A 17,195-nucleotide genomic window follows, 5' to 3' on the forward strand; every position below is an offset into this window, starting at 1 on the left:
ATTTATAACATTTATATAATAAAAAAATACAACAATTCAGTACCGTTAGATCGTCAACTCAAATCAATTAACAATACATACAACCAATCACACGTTTTTATATGCTTACTTTTTTACTCAACTTCTTTGTCGGTTAAACGTGCGAACATAAACTGCTTTTAATTTTTTACTCAGCGATGTTAGACTTCAGATGTGTGAAAAACTATCCTTTGCCCTCACGCAGCGGGAAATAATGACGTAGTAGATTAAAGTCAATTAACAACCACATTAAACAATGCCGCCTTTTTGGTTTGACCGCGAACGTGAGACAATCGATATGATAACAGGACCCCTGTTAATTGATCGATTTTGACACGTAGCGTAGTCTGCCTATTCGGGTAGGCATTGTCATGGAGACGCTGCAGATATACACAGAATCGAGGTGCAGTTAAGCCTAAGATAAGGTACATGTATATATAGATTTTGTAAATTCCGGGACATTTGACAGATTTCCGGGACAGCGGGACAAGTTCTTCATTTCCGGGACTGTCCCGGACAATCCGGGACGTATGGCATGTATGCTTAAGGGGATGAATGTACTGGCAAACTGACAGACAGATACATGGACAGATGAATTTGAAATTATTGCAATGACAATGTCTCAAAATGACAAAGTTTACCATGTACGGATTGACAGGTTTCCCTTGGACTTTGACATCAGGTCTCCCAAGGAACCCAACTTCCGCCATCATGTCATTGCCCTGGCGGAAACAGCGGATCTTCAGCTAAAATAGATTTTATGGAAAAATAATGAAAAACCACTATTATTCATTTGAAACTTATTTTGATAGATTTTTGTTGGTCAGCTTAAACCAGAAATGAAATGTTCAATGAACGTTTCCCTTGGAAGTTTTATATCAGATCTAACCAAATAATACACAAATTTGAGATCCAACGAAAATATTGGATTTTATGACTCCATTAAATTTGTTTTCACAGAATATAAACGAATCCACAGTAAAGTGCTGCAGTGCTGCCCTAAACAGAGAGGCGCAGCACCCTGTCTTCTTAACCCTTTACCATACGTATTTGTAGTCCCTTAGAAAGTTCTATTTAACTCATTTATGCCTAGCGTCTAGAAAAAAGGCCTTGGCAAACAGCACAGACCCAGATGAGACGCCGCATAATGCGGCGTCTCATCAGGGTCTGCGCTGTTTGCTTTAAGGAATTTCTGAGGGAAATATTCTAAATATAGAAATAAAGATACTAGACATCCCTAATTCTGGAAATAAATTGATCCAATTTAGGAGGATGGGAGAGTCCACTAGGCATAAATGGGTTAATTAAAAACCTTTCTTACTAGATTCAAGTTTTGAAGTCTTCATCTCCTAACCTTAGATACTGATGAGCAGCAAACAACATAAAACCTGAACAGACTGTGAGTTGCTAGCAGGCTGTTCTGGTTTTATGCTGTTTGCACATGGCCATTTTGACTTTGCCTCTGAGTGGGAAAGGGTTTCAGTTAAACATGGCCTCTTGAATCCCCACCACCCTTTTTATGGATCTGATACATTTTTTGAGCAGCATATATGTTTCTTGTCAGAAAAGCAACTTTAAAATTAGTAAAATAATCCCAAAACTTTGATGACTGAGCTGTTTTAAGAAAAGTGATAATATATTGCTCTCAGTATTTTTTTTACAGCATCATCAGTCGTTTGAACAAACATATAACTGCAAGTGAGATTTAAAACTACTAACCTATGTTGCCTGTGTGTTGACATTAAAACACATGCATGAATTTCAGTACAAGACTTAATTATGACTTTAAAATATGTCTGTAATGTTTTTCTGACTGTAAGTCTTAAATATGTAGCTAGATACCTTGAAAATGCAGGTGTCTATTTACTTACTGTTTACCCGTTGAGTAATACAATTTCCTAAAACATTCTTGGGATGATGAACAATTTATGCTTCAATGTGGTTTAGTTTTCATTGCATAATAAAGACATTTGTCAGAAATCTTACAAATCTTTGTATTTTTGATTTTGTGAATATTATGGTACCTGATTCTTCCTTGTTGAGAAATTCTTCCTTGTCAGAGACAACACCCTTAAAACTGAAATCCTTACACAGCCTGCACAGTCTCATCCAGGAAAAGACTTAACACAAGTGTATTAAGACCAATTTTAAATGGGCCATGCTTTTTGAAATGGAGGTTTAATGCATGTGCGAAAAATGTTGTCCCTAATTAGCCTGCGCAGTGTGTATAGTCTAATCAGGAATGACACTTTCCGCTTTAATGATATTTTTCATTTAAAGAAAGTCTCTTCTCAGCAAAAATCCAGTTTCTGTGGAAATTTGTTGTCCCTGATAAGCCTTTCGCACATGCATGAAACCCCCTTTTCACAGAGTGAGGATCATATGTATATAAGACTATGTTTGCTATCTGACCTGTCCGCGCAGTTTGAGCACAGTGATGACTAGGTTAGTGAGTTTCACACCCTCATGTGTCTGCTGGGAGGCAAACACGGCAAACGAAAGATCCCTTGAGTCCACACGGCAGTTGAGCACCTGAAACCAAAATTTGTTTATTTAACCCATTTATGCCTAGTGGACTCTCCCATCCTTCTAAATTGGATCAATTTATTTCCAAAATTAGGGATGCCATGCGGCGTCTCATCTGGGTCTACGCTGTTTGAAAAGGCCCTTTTTCTTGACGCTAGGCATAAATGGGTTAATTATTGTTAGAAACTTTCTATGGCAGGAAGTTCCTAGCAAATACCCAACATTTCTTGTGAACACCAGTCTTATTCTCTCAGTATGTGTTGAAAAGGTACTTGTATAGAGATTATTACCATCAAACATTACACAAATTACAGTAGATGTTCCCTATATCTTGTAGATTGTGATAAAATAATATATAGTACATGTACCTTTTTCAGCTACATTGAGTCCAATCCTACTGGTAGTTTAGACCCAGTTCTTGAGACTTTTTGAGAAAGTTCATTCAAATAGCTATATAGTAAGAATTTCTTCAAATATTCAAATCACAAAATATCCATAATAACAAAATATTGCAATTTGCATATTAATTTATAATTACAACTTTTTGTAAGCTAAATCATGCTTTAATCAATCTATTTTTGTCAGCATTCATTCAACACAGCCGAAAGAAAGATTTTACTTTAAGCAATCACCTTCAATTCTTAATTCAAAAGGGTTAGCAATTTATCTTCTTTTAATCCAGAATTCCCAGCCTCCAATTGATATCTGATATCCATTTAATCTCCATGTTAAAGGGGCCTTTACACGTTTTGGTAAATTGACAAAATTTAAAAAAGTTGTTTCAAAATCGCAAATTTTCGAATTAGTTATGATATTTGTGACAAAACAGTTATACTGAACATTTACCATGCTCTAAAATAGCAATTATATGCATCTTTTGACGATTTAAAAACCTGAAAATTATAAAGCGTTGCAACGCGAAACGATTGAATAATTTGCAGAGTTCTGTTGTTGTCGTTATATTTTGTTAAACTACGAGGATTGCTTATATATAGTATAAAATACATCGTACATTGTATGCGGAAAGATGGTCTAGGGGTCTAAGTGGTAGACTTTTTACTCCAGGACTCGAGGGGTCAGTGGTTCGAGCCCTCTTGATGGTTACTTTTTTTTCTTTTTTTAAATTTTATTCTTGATTTTTTACTGGAGCTTTTTCGAGCAAATGTTTACATTTATCATAGAAAGCATTTAATGACAAACATCAAAACATGCCTAAATCTGTGAAAAGCCCTCAGAATTGCTTGTTGAGGTTACTTGCTTCATGTTTATGAATGAACTTTAAACAGGTCTACATTTAATGTATTCCTGCGAAAAAAATACATAATAAGTAAATAAAAATGTTATGGATAACAATTAAAGGTTATGACTCTTGCTAGAGTTACATTTTAACCTTGGGGTGGGGGGTGGGGGGAGGGGGTGGGGGGGACCAGTGTGTGTGGGGGGGGGGGGTAGGGGGGGGGGCCCGGGCTTAAGGAATGTGCGTAAAATATCATCCCAGATAAGCCTGTGCAGTCTGCATGGCTAATTTGTTTAGCTTTAATAAATTTTGTTAACAAAAAAGTGACTGGCTGGAAAATCACCAGTCTGTGATTGAGAGTTGAGGCTCTATGTATTGAGACATGCATCATGATTCCTCTGGCAAAAATTAAACAGAAAAACCGCTTTCTCTCAAAAATATTTATACTGGTTTTTCCAGATGCCTCTAATAATGATAAAGAATCACACATGTTTTGTATTCATGTACCAGTAAGTGGCTGACATTGGAACCAATGTAAGACTTCTATGTTCAATACAATGGAACATGTAGCAGTTTTGTTTCCCCAATTAAGTTTGTTACCATAGTAAACAAGAAATATCTTTTTTTTAAAGATATACGGCGTTAATTGTGGTTGGAGTTGGTGAAAAGTAAAGAGTTCAATGAATGAGATCAAAGATAGCGAATGTCTTTTTCTGTGCAGTTTTTAGCTGCATCACACGCAGTACGGGATTTTTTACATTATTACATTATGCTGGTCATAAACCTATAGATACAAAACAGAAAACCAAAAGAAGAATGGAAGTGAAATTAAAACATTAGTAAACCGGCCACACACGAAGTATCCGTACATATTTTAAATATCTATACGCGCGTTCTTGGAACATACCTGTTTTAGTGGTTTGTCGGGCATTGCTATTTGATTCGATTATTTACAGTATCGAGAATTATTGAGAATCATCACGCTCATGCTTAATACATTAGTCAATATGGTGGAATAATTCTTGTTAAATTAATCAAAAATAATATTTATCATGGTATTGTTGAAAACACATTAAGAATCTAATATTGACATACCATAATTATATCGCTGAATACCTTCATTTAACATATTTCTGTTCTAAAGAAAATTCCAGTTCACCTAGTTAACGCGATAGCGTCTATATTATATAACGATTATTTTACTGGCCGCGAACTGACCCTGATACCTTGCGGGTTGGAATGCAATGAATTAAAGTGAGACCACGGTTCCACTGCTGGAACGACGGCTTGTTTAAAACTTTATACTTTTACATGTTAAATGTTCAATTTTGAAAACAATTTAAAATGGTTTGGTCCAAACGATTATCAGGATAGGGAAAAACGATACTATTATGAACTTAAATATACTAGTACACAGACAGGAATATGGAAGTAATTACTAAATATGAGAACATAGCCTTTAAGTACAAACACTATTGCGCTGGCAATCCTCTCAAAATAAAAGGTGCACGCACAAACCGTATTGATGTCAAGAGTTGAGTGTAAGTCTGTTCTATCTATCAAACCTTTTCATTAGAGATAAAATTGTTTCATGCTGAACACGCAGTAAAACAGTGTTACAAAGACGCGGACATGTTTCCAATGTTTTGGTGGTATGCTCAAATTAGCCAATGGAATAAATGAAGTGTATTCATTTGTGTCTAGCTGCAGGAAATTTTATTTGAATTTTATTGGACACTTACAAAGGTCAGGTAAGGTCAAAAGTGACGTTAAACAGCTACGCTAAAAAATACCACCCCATGTCATCACTTGTGACAGACAGGCACAGAGACATCAATGATGAATCCTGTACACCCACTTCTACTTCTTTGCTTGAGGTCACATTATGCAAGAAATTAATCTTGATCAGCCCATATGCACAAGAAACAGAATAAAATGCTTTCGGTGATTAAGTGCTGAGATATCTAAGTTTAGTTCATCCAATGTGTAGGTATGTTTTTTCTTGTTATTTACATGGATCTGGTACAAGAAATGTAGATCTGCCAAGTTCAGAGCAGACTGACTTCCAGGAAAAATGTATTCAGTGCAGCCAGACTTTTAACATTGTTAATTATCTACCAAAATGAATAATTATATATTTTAAATCTAACAGAATGTATATTCAGCCATAAATTTCCTTTTCAAAAGAGAGCAGAATATTCAAAACTTAAACTACAGTATATGCCTCTACCGGCAAGATGCCAAGGGCATAACACAACAATTTGGAGCCATACTTAAACAAAAAAGAAGAAATTATATAAGTTACCAGTGAAATGGATTGTAAAGAAGAATATGCTAGAAAATAACCAACAGATGAGCAACATGAGAGTCTTACATATTTGTCCTCGGGTCCAGAGTCAAATGTGACCTCTCCAAACTTGGGTGGCAGGCTTCCAGACTGAACCTTCTCAAACTTGATCTGTACTGGGCCCTGAAATTAGTTAAACTTACACTTAAGAATGGCAATTAATAATGGAGAAACTTGTATTTAACCCTTTCCCACTCAGAAGCAAAGTGAAAACGGCTATGTGCAAACTGCATTAAACCAGAACAGCCTGTGAGTAACTCACGGTCTGTTCAGGTTTTATGCTGTTTGCTGCTCATCAGTAACTAATGCTTGATTGGTCATTGTCAGCTCGGGTACTACTTACATGTACCCTGGGTACTCTTAAGTTTACTTACATGTACCCCGGGTACGGTAAATATACTTTAACGTACCCAGTCGGTATTAGAATGTACTGAGTTCTATTTCTGCCCAAAATCAGATGTCGTAAAACGCGCTACCAATTACGTGTAAACGATATTGTTTATCTTAAACCAATCTCTTTTACAAAAACTGCATCAACATGCTTTTTAGTATGAGTTCCGATAATATGGAGGCCATTTAACAGAAAATTGATATTAATTTGAACATAATTTATTTTAAAAAAAATAGCCGACAACGACCGATTTAGCGTAAAAATTTCCCGGGTAGGCTTTAGTATATTTACCGTACCTGGGGTACATGTAAGTGTACTTAAGAGTACCCGGGGTACATGTCAGTAGTACCCGAGCCGACAATGACCAATCGAGCGTAACTAATGGTTGGAAATGAAGCCTTTAATTTAGTAAGAAAAGATTAGAGAGAAGAAGAGACTACAAATGCATCACAATATGTATCTAAGTGGTAAAGGGTTAACTTACACTAAAGAATGGCAATTATAATGAACAAACTTGTATTGAAATGTGCTCTAGAAATAAACATGTATTATACTAAACTGTGCTGCTTGTAATAGATTTGAACAGGGTTCTAAAATTATACAAACGTGGTTTATGGTTTATTAAACAATTCATCCAGAAGGCCAAAAGCCCAAGTGGACAAAGCACGCATACATGATACAGTGTTTACAAAATACACAGTTTATGATTATACAAAATAAAGTTATGCAAAGAAATAAAATCGTTTGGTTACAACGATGCATACATGAATTATTATGCATTACACTAGATCATAAATAATTATCGAAATCATACATGTAATTAAATATATCCTAAGTGCGTCAGAGTGTATGAGGCTAATAAACTCAATTTAATGCAATATACCAAATATAACGTGAACTGCACCTAGCCCATAACAGTAAATATGCTTGGCAATATAAATGGATTTTTTAATATACTTAGTCTTGTAAGGATCTTGCTTGGGTTTGATTTTGTACTGAGTTGATGCCTCTTTAAAGGAAAACATACAGGTGTTTAAAAGCTTTTTCTTAACCACTTCATTATATTGGCTTAAAACTGTTTGCATGAGAGGCTGTTGGGCTCCATGCAGGCTTAATTAATTTTTTTCATGCATTTCACTGAGCATTTTGGGGATCCTGTTGTTTTTTTCAACCAGTCCTATTTGTCAAGCCATCAATATAGACATTAATGATTAAATCTTGTATTTAATGATTGCTTATCTTAATTTTCCAGTAGATTTCATGATTGGTTGAAGTGACAGCCTTGTATTGTCCAACATGTTTGAAAACATTCTTTGCAGAGGCTCATCTGTTATTACTGCATAGTGATGAATTGCAGACTTGTTGCACACAACATTAAAAGTTTATTATTGAAATTCAAATTTATTGATACAAAGCTTCACACAGTATTTATTAGTTGCATGTGACAAAACAGTAATTTCTAATGTATGAAAAAAGCTTTTGTTGTAAGAAATACGATTCTTAATATTACTGTTGAATAAATTTCAGTACCGCCTTGACAGAACTTAGATGTTCTTGGCATCGATTGTGTTTATTTGTATTTGTATTCTTACATGACTATTTTTATGTCATGTAATTATATGTGACAGAAATACATTTGTATATGTAAGTATGGGGACAATGTTCTTAAATTGTATAAATCTCAATAAACTGTTGTCTGTCTATATTCATATGAAAATGACTTCAAGTTCTTTATTCATTTGCATTACGCCCTGTTTTCACATTCCTTCTGAGATGTTTTGTTTTTGTTGCACAAGCTCTGCTGCATTTATCATAGCATCCCTGAGACATCAAAGCAAATTAATTACATATACTTATGAAATGTAAATTATTGGCACAGCACACAAATGAACTCTTCCAAAAGCTTGTGTTTGTATGCACGAGTGAAAGCCCAGTGAAAGCCTTTCATTGATCTTTATAGCAACATAAATTTAAACACTTTTATCCAGTCTAGATGGACTTTTTTCCCATATGAGCATCAAAGTGTTTAAGTGATTTCAAATATAAAACATTTAAATAATATCCTAAGACAGTCTTTTCTACATGCTCAACTGTTGTTTAAAGAGTTCAAAGAATTTAAGAAACAACTCAATAATTGAATATGCAATAATTATTGTAAGATCACAATTAAATTTTAATACACTGTATTTATTTAGTATTTCATATTAACACAATACACTAAAATGTAATGCATTATTATGCAATCCACACATAGGTGAATTACATTAATAGTATGAACGCCCACATTTTAATGGGGTGAATGTTTTCTTGGTAACTGCAGAGTGTTTTAACTGATGGAATGTCCATATATTGAACAAAGATATTTTACAGTACGCATAATTTAAATATTGAAGACTAGCAGTATCAGTAGTGGTTGGTATTTCACAACCCCTCAGACGCCAAACCAGTAAATGACTTCCATGGAAGTTTTCAGTTTCATTTAACCTTTGCAGGAACTCCACCTTTCACCTTAGCCTCAGCATTAGCTCATTTCACCTGGTTTATGGCTCATTAATGTTGCTTCCTGGTATGTTTTTAGAACAGAACATGGAAGGTAGATTCCATTAGGACAGATTCTGTAGGGCATTGAACTGGCAGAATGCTGCAGCTTATACAAGGCCAGAAATAATTACCAACACCTGCCAGTAATATGTTAATATGCCAGCAATAAATGCATCTTTAACCTAGAGCTTTAATTGTCACAGACGTGACGTATACCCCCACATGCTGCATTTACACAGACTATTTTGCATGCTGTCTTCACAAAACAAGAGAATCAAATTTATGGCGATTTTTAAGAATTATAATGCCACTATCATTTATGGCCATTTCGACCTTTGAACTCTTGAATTCTTTTGCATGCCGTCCAAATTTATGGCCATTTTTTACTTTTGAACTCCAAGTGTGACCTAGACCTTGGAGCTATCGACATAATTCTTTCGCATGACACATCGTCCTATGATTGTGAACAAATGTACCAGGTATTTTTAAAATTTCACAATAAATGACATAGTTATGGCCCGGACAAGATCATTTATGGCCATTTTTGACCTTTGAACTCACAGTGTGACCTTGACGTTGCAGATATTGACGTAATTCTTTCCCGCAATACACCGTCCAATAACGGTGAACAAATGTGCCAAATTAATTTAAAATCTCACAATGAACAACATAGTTATGGCCCGGACAAGCTCATTTATGGCCATTTTTGACCTTTGGACTCAAAGTGTGACCTTGACCTTGGAGTTATCGACGTAATTCTTTCGCCCGACACACCGTCCAATGATGGTGAACCAATATGCCAAATGATTTTAAAATCTCACAATGAACAACATAGTTATTACCCGGACAAGCTCATTTATGGCCATTTTTGACCTTTGAACTCAAAGTGCGACCTTGACCTTTGAGATATTGACGTAATTCTTTCGCACGACACACCGTCCCATGATGGTGAACACATTTGCCAAATTATTTTAAAATCTCACAATAAATGATAAAGTTATGGCCCGGACAAGCATTTGACCCTTGAACTCCAAGTGTGACCTTGACCTTGGAGATATCGACATACTTTTTTAACGGGACACACCGTCCCATGATGGTGAAAAAATGTACCAAGTTATTTTAAAATCGATAAAAACGATAAATGACATAGTTATGGTTCGGACAAACTTTCGGTTTAAAACACACTAAGTGACCCTGTGACCTAGTTTTTGACAGCATGACCCATATTCAAACTTGACCAATACATCATCAAGATACAACTTGTGACCAAGTTTGGTGAAGATCGGATGAAATTTCTGGACAGACCGACAGACTGACCGACAGACTGACAAAGTGACTCCTATATAGCCCCCCATTACCAATGGTAATGGGGCAATAACAAGAGCACCGCATAACGGGTGCCACGCTTGGCTGCGAAAGCTTGTCAGAAAATATATATTATTTTTTTAGAGGTCACAGTGACCTTGACCTTTGACCTAGTGACCCAAAAAGGGTGTGGCGTGTAGAACTCATCAAGGTGCATCTACATATGAAGTATTAAAGTTGTAGGTGGAAGCACTTTGATTTTAGAGGCAATATTAAGGTTTTTGTTAAAGTTTTATATTAGAGGTCACAGTGACCTTGACCTTTGACCTAGTGACACAAAAATGGGTGTGGCATGTAGAACTCATCAAGGTGCAACTACATATGAAGTTTAAAAGTTGTAGGTGGAAGCACTTTGAATTTAGATCCTATGTTAAAGTTTGAAATTAGAGGTCACAGTGACCTTGACCTTTGACCTAGTGACCCAAAAATGGGTGTGGCGTGTAGAACTCATCAAAGTGCATCTACATATGAAGTTTCAAAGTTGTAGGTGGAAGCACTTTGATTTTAGAGCCAATGTTAAGGTTTTAGCACGACGCCTACGGCGGACAGGGGACGAGCTGGCTATGACAATAGCTCGGGTTTTCTCCGAAAACAGCCTCGTTAATAAAAATGAACATAATCATAGTATTTAAGGTAAAATTTGGAAATTTAGGAATGCATAATGAGTTGTTTACTGTTAATGCATGAGGGATTATGTCAAAGTTATTGCTTACAATCCATAAGATGCATGTTATGGTTCTTGTGCATAGCACTTCTTCTGATTGATCTCTACATGCCAATAAAGTTTTATGTTGAAATTGTGTTTTGTATCTGAGATATAGCCCTGAAAAGTTAAATTGTACGAACAACAAATGGCTATCTCTTATTTAAGAAAATGTAGTGTTATGGTTCACGAGGGTTGCACTTCTTCTCATTGATCTCTACACCAGCATGAAGTTTCATGTTGAAATATGGCAAATTGTCTGAGACATAGCCCTGAAAAGTTAAATCATACAAAAACAACAAAGGGAAATAAGTCTTATTCAAGAAAGTGTAAGGTTATGGTTCTTGATCATGGAACTTCTACTCATTGATATCTTAACACCCATAAGTTTCATGTTGATTCCTTACATAGTTTCTGAGATAAAGTCCTAATTTTTTTGTGACAGAGGGAATAATAGACTGGTGGACAAAGCAAATTCGATATCTCCCCATCTGTGGCGCGTGATAATAATAAATTATTTAAATGCAGTAAGATACTGTAAGCAAGCCATCACAAGGTTCAAGATCATGTTGGTTTGTTCCACAAATACTATCTTAGTACAAGCCCAGCAACAGGCTATCCACCCACCAGGTATTGTAATCTATTAACTCTGGCAATCAAATTCAATCTCATTTAATTGATTATGTATGAACCAGGCCAGCCACACATGGTAGGTACAAACACAACTGCTGCAGATTAAAGGACCTGTCCTGGCAATTAAGGGATATCACAATACCACCACAGATAATGAAAGTGAGAGGCGCTAAGACTTATGAGATTGGGGGAAATGCTGATACCCACATAGACAACCAGACACAATCATAAGCTTTGATTTTGACAGCAACTAATTTTTTCCATTTAATTACAGTTACATTGAGCCAATGCGCCTCCTATGCAAACAAAAATGAAGTTTTGTACAATGTGTATAGCTATTCTTTCATCCTTGATAACACCTATCCAATGTGCAGACCCTGGACATTAGTATTGTATAGGCCACGTTAAATTTTAATCGCTCAATTTGTTTTAAAATTATTGAGTACCAACAACACTTGAATACCTACTTTCAGTGACCTTGACATTGACTCAACACACCCCATAGAAGATCGCATGTTAGATCTGGCAAATGGAATTTTATATGAACATAGTTTCAATACAGTAGCTAAATTTTGTTTTTAAGACACTTAGCAGAATCCATTTTGCAAGTTTTAGCCAAAGTGAGATTGACTGTGAGCTTATGCATGCCATGCGCAACCATAGCAAGATCTCTTTGCGAGCATAATGTAATCTTCTGCTAGTAATGAAATCTTCTGCTAGTAATGAAATCTTCTGCTGCTAATAATGTAATCTTCTGCTAGTAATGAAATCTTCTGCTAGTAATGAAAAATTCTGCTAGTAATGAAATCTTCTGCTAATAATGAAATCTTCTGCTAATAATGAAATCTTCTGCTAGTAATTAAATCTTCTGTTAGTAATGAAATCTTCTGCTTGTTATGAAATCTTCTGCAAAATGAAATCTTCTGCTAGTTATGAAATCTTCTGCTAGTTATGAAATCTTCTGCTAGTAATGAAATCTTCTGCTAATAATGAAATCTTCTGCTAGTAATGAAATCTTCTGTTAGTAATGAAATCTTCTGTTGGTAATGAAATCTTCTGCTATTAATTAATGAAATCTTGATCTTCTGCTAGTAATGAAATCTCCTGCTAGTAATGAAATTTTATACTTATTCAGCCTATCATAGTATTTTCAGCAAATTCAGCCAAATCAATGCATTTCATTGATTCATACATAATAAATACATTTATTATTGACTTATTGAGAACAAGGGCTGTTTGTAAAACATGCATGCCCCCCCCATATGGGCTGTCCATTGTACTGGCAGCCATTGTGTGAATACGACTTTTGTCACTGTGACCTTGACCTTTGACCTAGTGACCTGAAAATCAATAGGGGTCATCTGCAAGTCAAGATCAATGTACCTATGAAGTGTCATGATCCTAGGCAAAAGCGTTCTTGAGTTATCATCCGAAAATCATTTTACTATTTCGGGTCATCGTGACCTTGACCTTGTGACCTCAAAATCAATAGGGGTCATCTGCGAGTCATGATCAATCTACATATAAAGTTTCATGATCCTAGGCATATGCGTTCTTGAATTATCATCAGAAAATCATTTTACTATTTCAGGTCACCGTGACCTTGACCTTTGACCTAGTGACCTCAAAATCAATAGGGGTCATCTGCGAGTCATGATCAATCTACCCATGAAGTTTCATGATCCTAGGCGTATGCGTTCTTGAGTTATCATCCGGAAACCATTTAACTATTTCGGGTCATCATGACCTTGACCTTTGACCTAGTGACCTTAAATTCAATAGGGGTCATCTGCGAGTCATGATCAATCTACCCATGAAGTTTCATGATCCTAGGCGTTTGCGTTCTTGAGTTATCATCCGGAAACCATTTTACTATTTCGGGTCACCGTGACCTTGACCTTTGACCTAGTGACCTCAAAATCAATAGGGGTCATCTGCAAGTCATGATCAATGTATCTATGAAGTTTCATGATCCTAGGCCCAAGCATTCTTGAGTTATCGTCTGACAACCACCTGGTGGACGGACCGACCGACCGACCGACCTACCGACAGACCGACCGACATGAGCAAAGCAATATACCCCCTCTTCTTCGAAAACAATGTTTCTATATTTACTAATCATGACCATGACCACACTCACCCCAAGGCAATCAAAGCTAGGTCTGGTAACAAGGTAACAATCTACGAAGTTTCAATAAAATAACTAAATTAATTATTGAACAATTCAGTTTCATTCATTTTTTTAGTATCAGTGATCCTAACCTTGACCATCACCCCTACATATGAGCCGCGCTCTGTGAAAAGGGGGTTTAATGAATGTACGTGAAAAGGGGGTTTAATGAATGTAGGTGAAAAGGGGGTTTAATGAATGTACGTGAAAAGGGGGTTTAATGAATGTACGTGAAAAGGGGGTTTAATGAATGTACATGAAAAGGGGGTTTAATGAATGTACATGAAAAGGGGGTTTAATGAATGTACGTGAAAAGGGGGTTTAATGAATGTACGTGAAAATGGGGTTTAATGAATGTACGTGAAAAGGGGGTTTATTGAATGTACGTAAAGTGTCATCCCAGATGTGTTGCATAGCAAGATGGATTATCAAGTTATTAAATTAAATATCATTATAAATAATAGTTAAAGATTATATTATATATTAATAGACAATACACCAATGACGGGTTGTTGTGTAGATTGGCATTCAGATATGAAGGCAATGATGCAACTTCACGATAAAACCTGTCGCGAGTTGTAGTTGAACGTAACATAGGGACGAATATAGCTTGGGAGCGGTTTCTATATACCGAGAATCACAATTACAAAATAATTGAACACGAAAGACCTAAAGATCAGATAGGTAGCGCAGTGTGCCTTCTAATTATACCCAATTAATCAATCAAAGGATACATGTTTCCATATGATGTCAGATGTCCAGTACAACCAGCTCCGCCTATATAATACTTACCCCAAGACATGATAAGGCACTAGTGTTAGGAAGTAGGATAGGTTTTTCTATGTTATTTTATAAGTCTTTTGAAATTATTAATTTTTATTATAACTTGAGATTGTAAATAGAACTTTATATAAAATAAATTAGCTTTGTGAATTGACTAAGTTGTGTTTTATCATACTTATAAAGTTAAGGTATAGAACTACATTACATCCGCACAGGCTAATCAGAGACGACATTTTCCGGTTTTATTGTATTTTTTGTTAAAAGATGGACTCTTATTAGCAAAAATCCAGTTTAGCCGGAAAGTGTCGTCTCTGATTAGCATGTGCACATGCAAACCCCCATTTGACAGAGCTCAGCCCATATGATGTTTCATGAAAGGATCTAGTTTCGATGACCTGAATGAAATCCCTCAAGCCATTCCTGAGAACTAGCCTACCAAAAAGCTTTAACCAAGCTTGGATGCACACACCCATGCTGGAGTGAGAAAAATTGCTTGCTTGTTCTCCAAAAAGTTGAGCTAATTTTTTTTTTTATCATTCAAATGTTAGAGTAGTTAACAAGAGGGCCAAGATGACCCTAGTTAGCTCAACTGAGAGGAGTCGGTTCATTCAATCTATACCAAACGTCAAACTTGACCTAGATATTGTCCAGACAAACATCCTGGTCAAGTTTCATCATTATTTAGCCAAAACTCTGGCGTATGGAGTGTTTACAAGGTTTTTGTAAGATTTGACCAGGTGACCTATATTTTGACCCCTCATGACCAAACATCAAACTTTGCTAACAACAAGGGCTGTTTGTAAAACATGCATGCCCCCCATATGGGCTGTCAGTTGTAGTGGCAGCCATTGTGTGAATACGTTTTTTGTCACTGTGACCTTAACCTTTGACCTAGTGACCTGAAAATCAATAGGGGTCATCTGCCAGTCATGATCAATGTACCTATGAAGTTTCATGATCCTAGGCGTAAGCTATCTTGAGTTATCATACGGAAACCATTTTACTGTGTTGAGTCACCGTGACCTTGACCTTTGACCTAGTGACCCAAAAATCAATAGGGGTCATCTGCGAGTCATGATCAATGTACCTATGACGTTTCATGATCCTAGGCGTATGCTTTCTTGAGTTATCATCCGGAAACCATTTTACTGTGTCAAGTCACCGTGACCTTGACCTTTGACCTTGTGACCTGAAAATCAATAGGGGTCATCTGTGAGTCATGATCGATGTACCTATGAAGTTTCATGATCCTAGGCGTAAGCGTTCTTAAGTTATCATCCGGAAACCATTTTACTGGTTCGAGTCACCGTGACCTTGACCTTTGACCTAGTGACCTGAAAATCAATAGGGGTCATCTGCAAGTCATGATCGATGTACCTATGAAATTTCATGATCCTAGGCGTAAGCCTTCTTGAGTTATCATCCGGAAACCATTTTACTGGTTCTAGTCACCGTGACCTTGACCTTTGACCTAGTGACCTGAAAATCATTAGGGGTCATCTGTAAGTCATGATCAAAGTACCTATTAAGTTTCATGGTCCTAGGCATAAGTGTTCTTGAGTTATCATCCGGAAACCATTTGGTGGACGGACCAACGGATGGACCGACTGACATGTGCAAAACAATATTCCCCCTCTTCTTCCAAAGGGGGCATAAACATTTATATTATGACCAAGATTCATAAAATCTGAAACAAAATTGTAACCTCTAGAGTGTTTTCAGGGATTTTGTATAATATAATGAAAATTTTGACATTTATTATTCGATTTTGCTCATTATCAAACTTGACTGAGATCTTGTGGCCATATAGCTTCTCAGCAACTTTGATAAAGAATGCTTGAGAAATGTAAATGCTAGAGTGTTTACAAACCAAATGTGGACGGACGGACGGACGGACAAATACCAACCCTTAAACCTCACCTGAGCAATCAGGTGAGCTAAAAAGTGTTTTTTTCACCGATCTGAGCCATTTTCCAACTTATCCTAGATATCAGTAAAACCAAAATATTGACTAAGTTTCATGATGATTAAGCAAAAAATATGACTTCTAGAGTGTTCACAAGGTTTCTCTATAGTCATATAAGGAAAACTGCCCCACCCACCCCTGGTGGCCATGTTTTTTTACCGATCGGGACTATTATCAAACTCATATGAGATATAAATAAAACCAATCTTTTCACCAAGTTTCATGATGATTGGGCAAAAAATGTGACTTCTAGAGTGTTCACAAGCTTTTTTACTATATAAATATAAGAAAAATGCGCCCCTCCCCCCTGGTTGCCATGTTTTTCAACGGACCGGAACCATTTTCTAAGTCAACTCTCGTATCTAGGAAACAAATGTGCTGACCAAATTTCATGAAAATTGGGCCAAAAGTGTGACTTCTAGAGTGTTCCCATGTTTTCACTATATACATTTAGAGAAAACTGCCCCACCCACTGGCGGCCATGTTTTTTCACCGATTTGGACCATTTTCAAACT

General features: G+C 36.3%; 1 protein-coding gene across 8 annotated transcripts in view; it reads right to left on the minus strand.

The window, feature by feature from the left end:
* LOC127882171 (phospholipid transfer protein C2CD2L-like) overlaps window positions 1-17,195 on the minus strand; it is an 86,169-nt gene that overhangs the window by 54,878 nt on the left and 14,096 nt on the right. For all 8 annotated transcript variants that reach the window (XM_052430658.1, XM_052430657.1, XM_052430656.1 and 5 more), the window contains exons 2-4: window positions 6,156-6,251; window positions 2,431-2,550; window positions 660-764 (exon numbers count right to left, since the gene is read on the minus strand). In XM_052430658.1, the coding sequence (XP_052286618.1) occupies window positions 660-764; window positions 2,431-2,550; window positions 6,156-6,251 (321 nt within the window). The remainder of the gene's footprint in view (window positions 1-659; window positions 765-2,430; window positions 2,551-6,155; window positions 6,252-17,195) is intronic.

Source organism: Dreissena polymorpha, chromosome 5, assembly GCF_020536995.1.
Source record: "Dreissena polymorpha isolate Duluth1 chromosome 5, UMN_Dpol_1.0, whole genome shotgun sequence".
NCBI classification, from domain to species: domain Eukaryota; kingdom Metazoa; phylum Mollusca; class Bivalvia; order Myida; family Dreissenidae; genus Dreissena; species Dreissena polymorpha.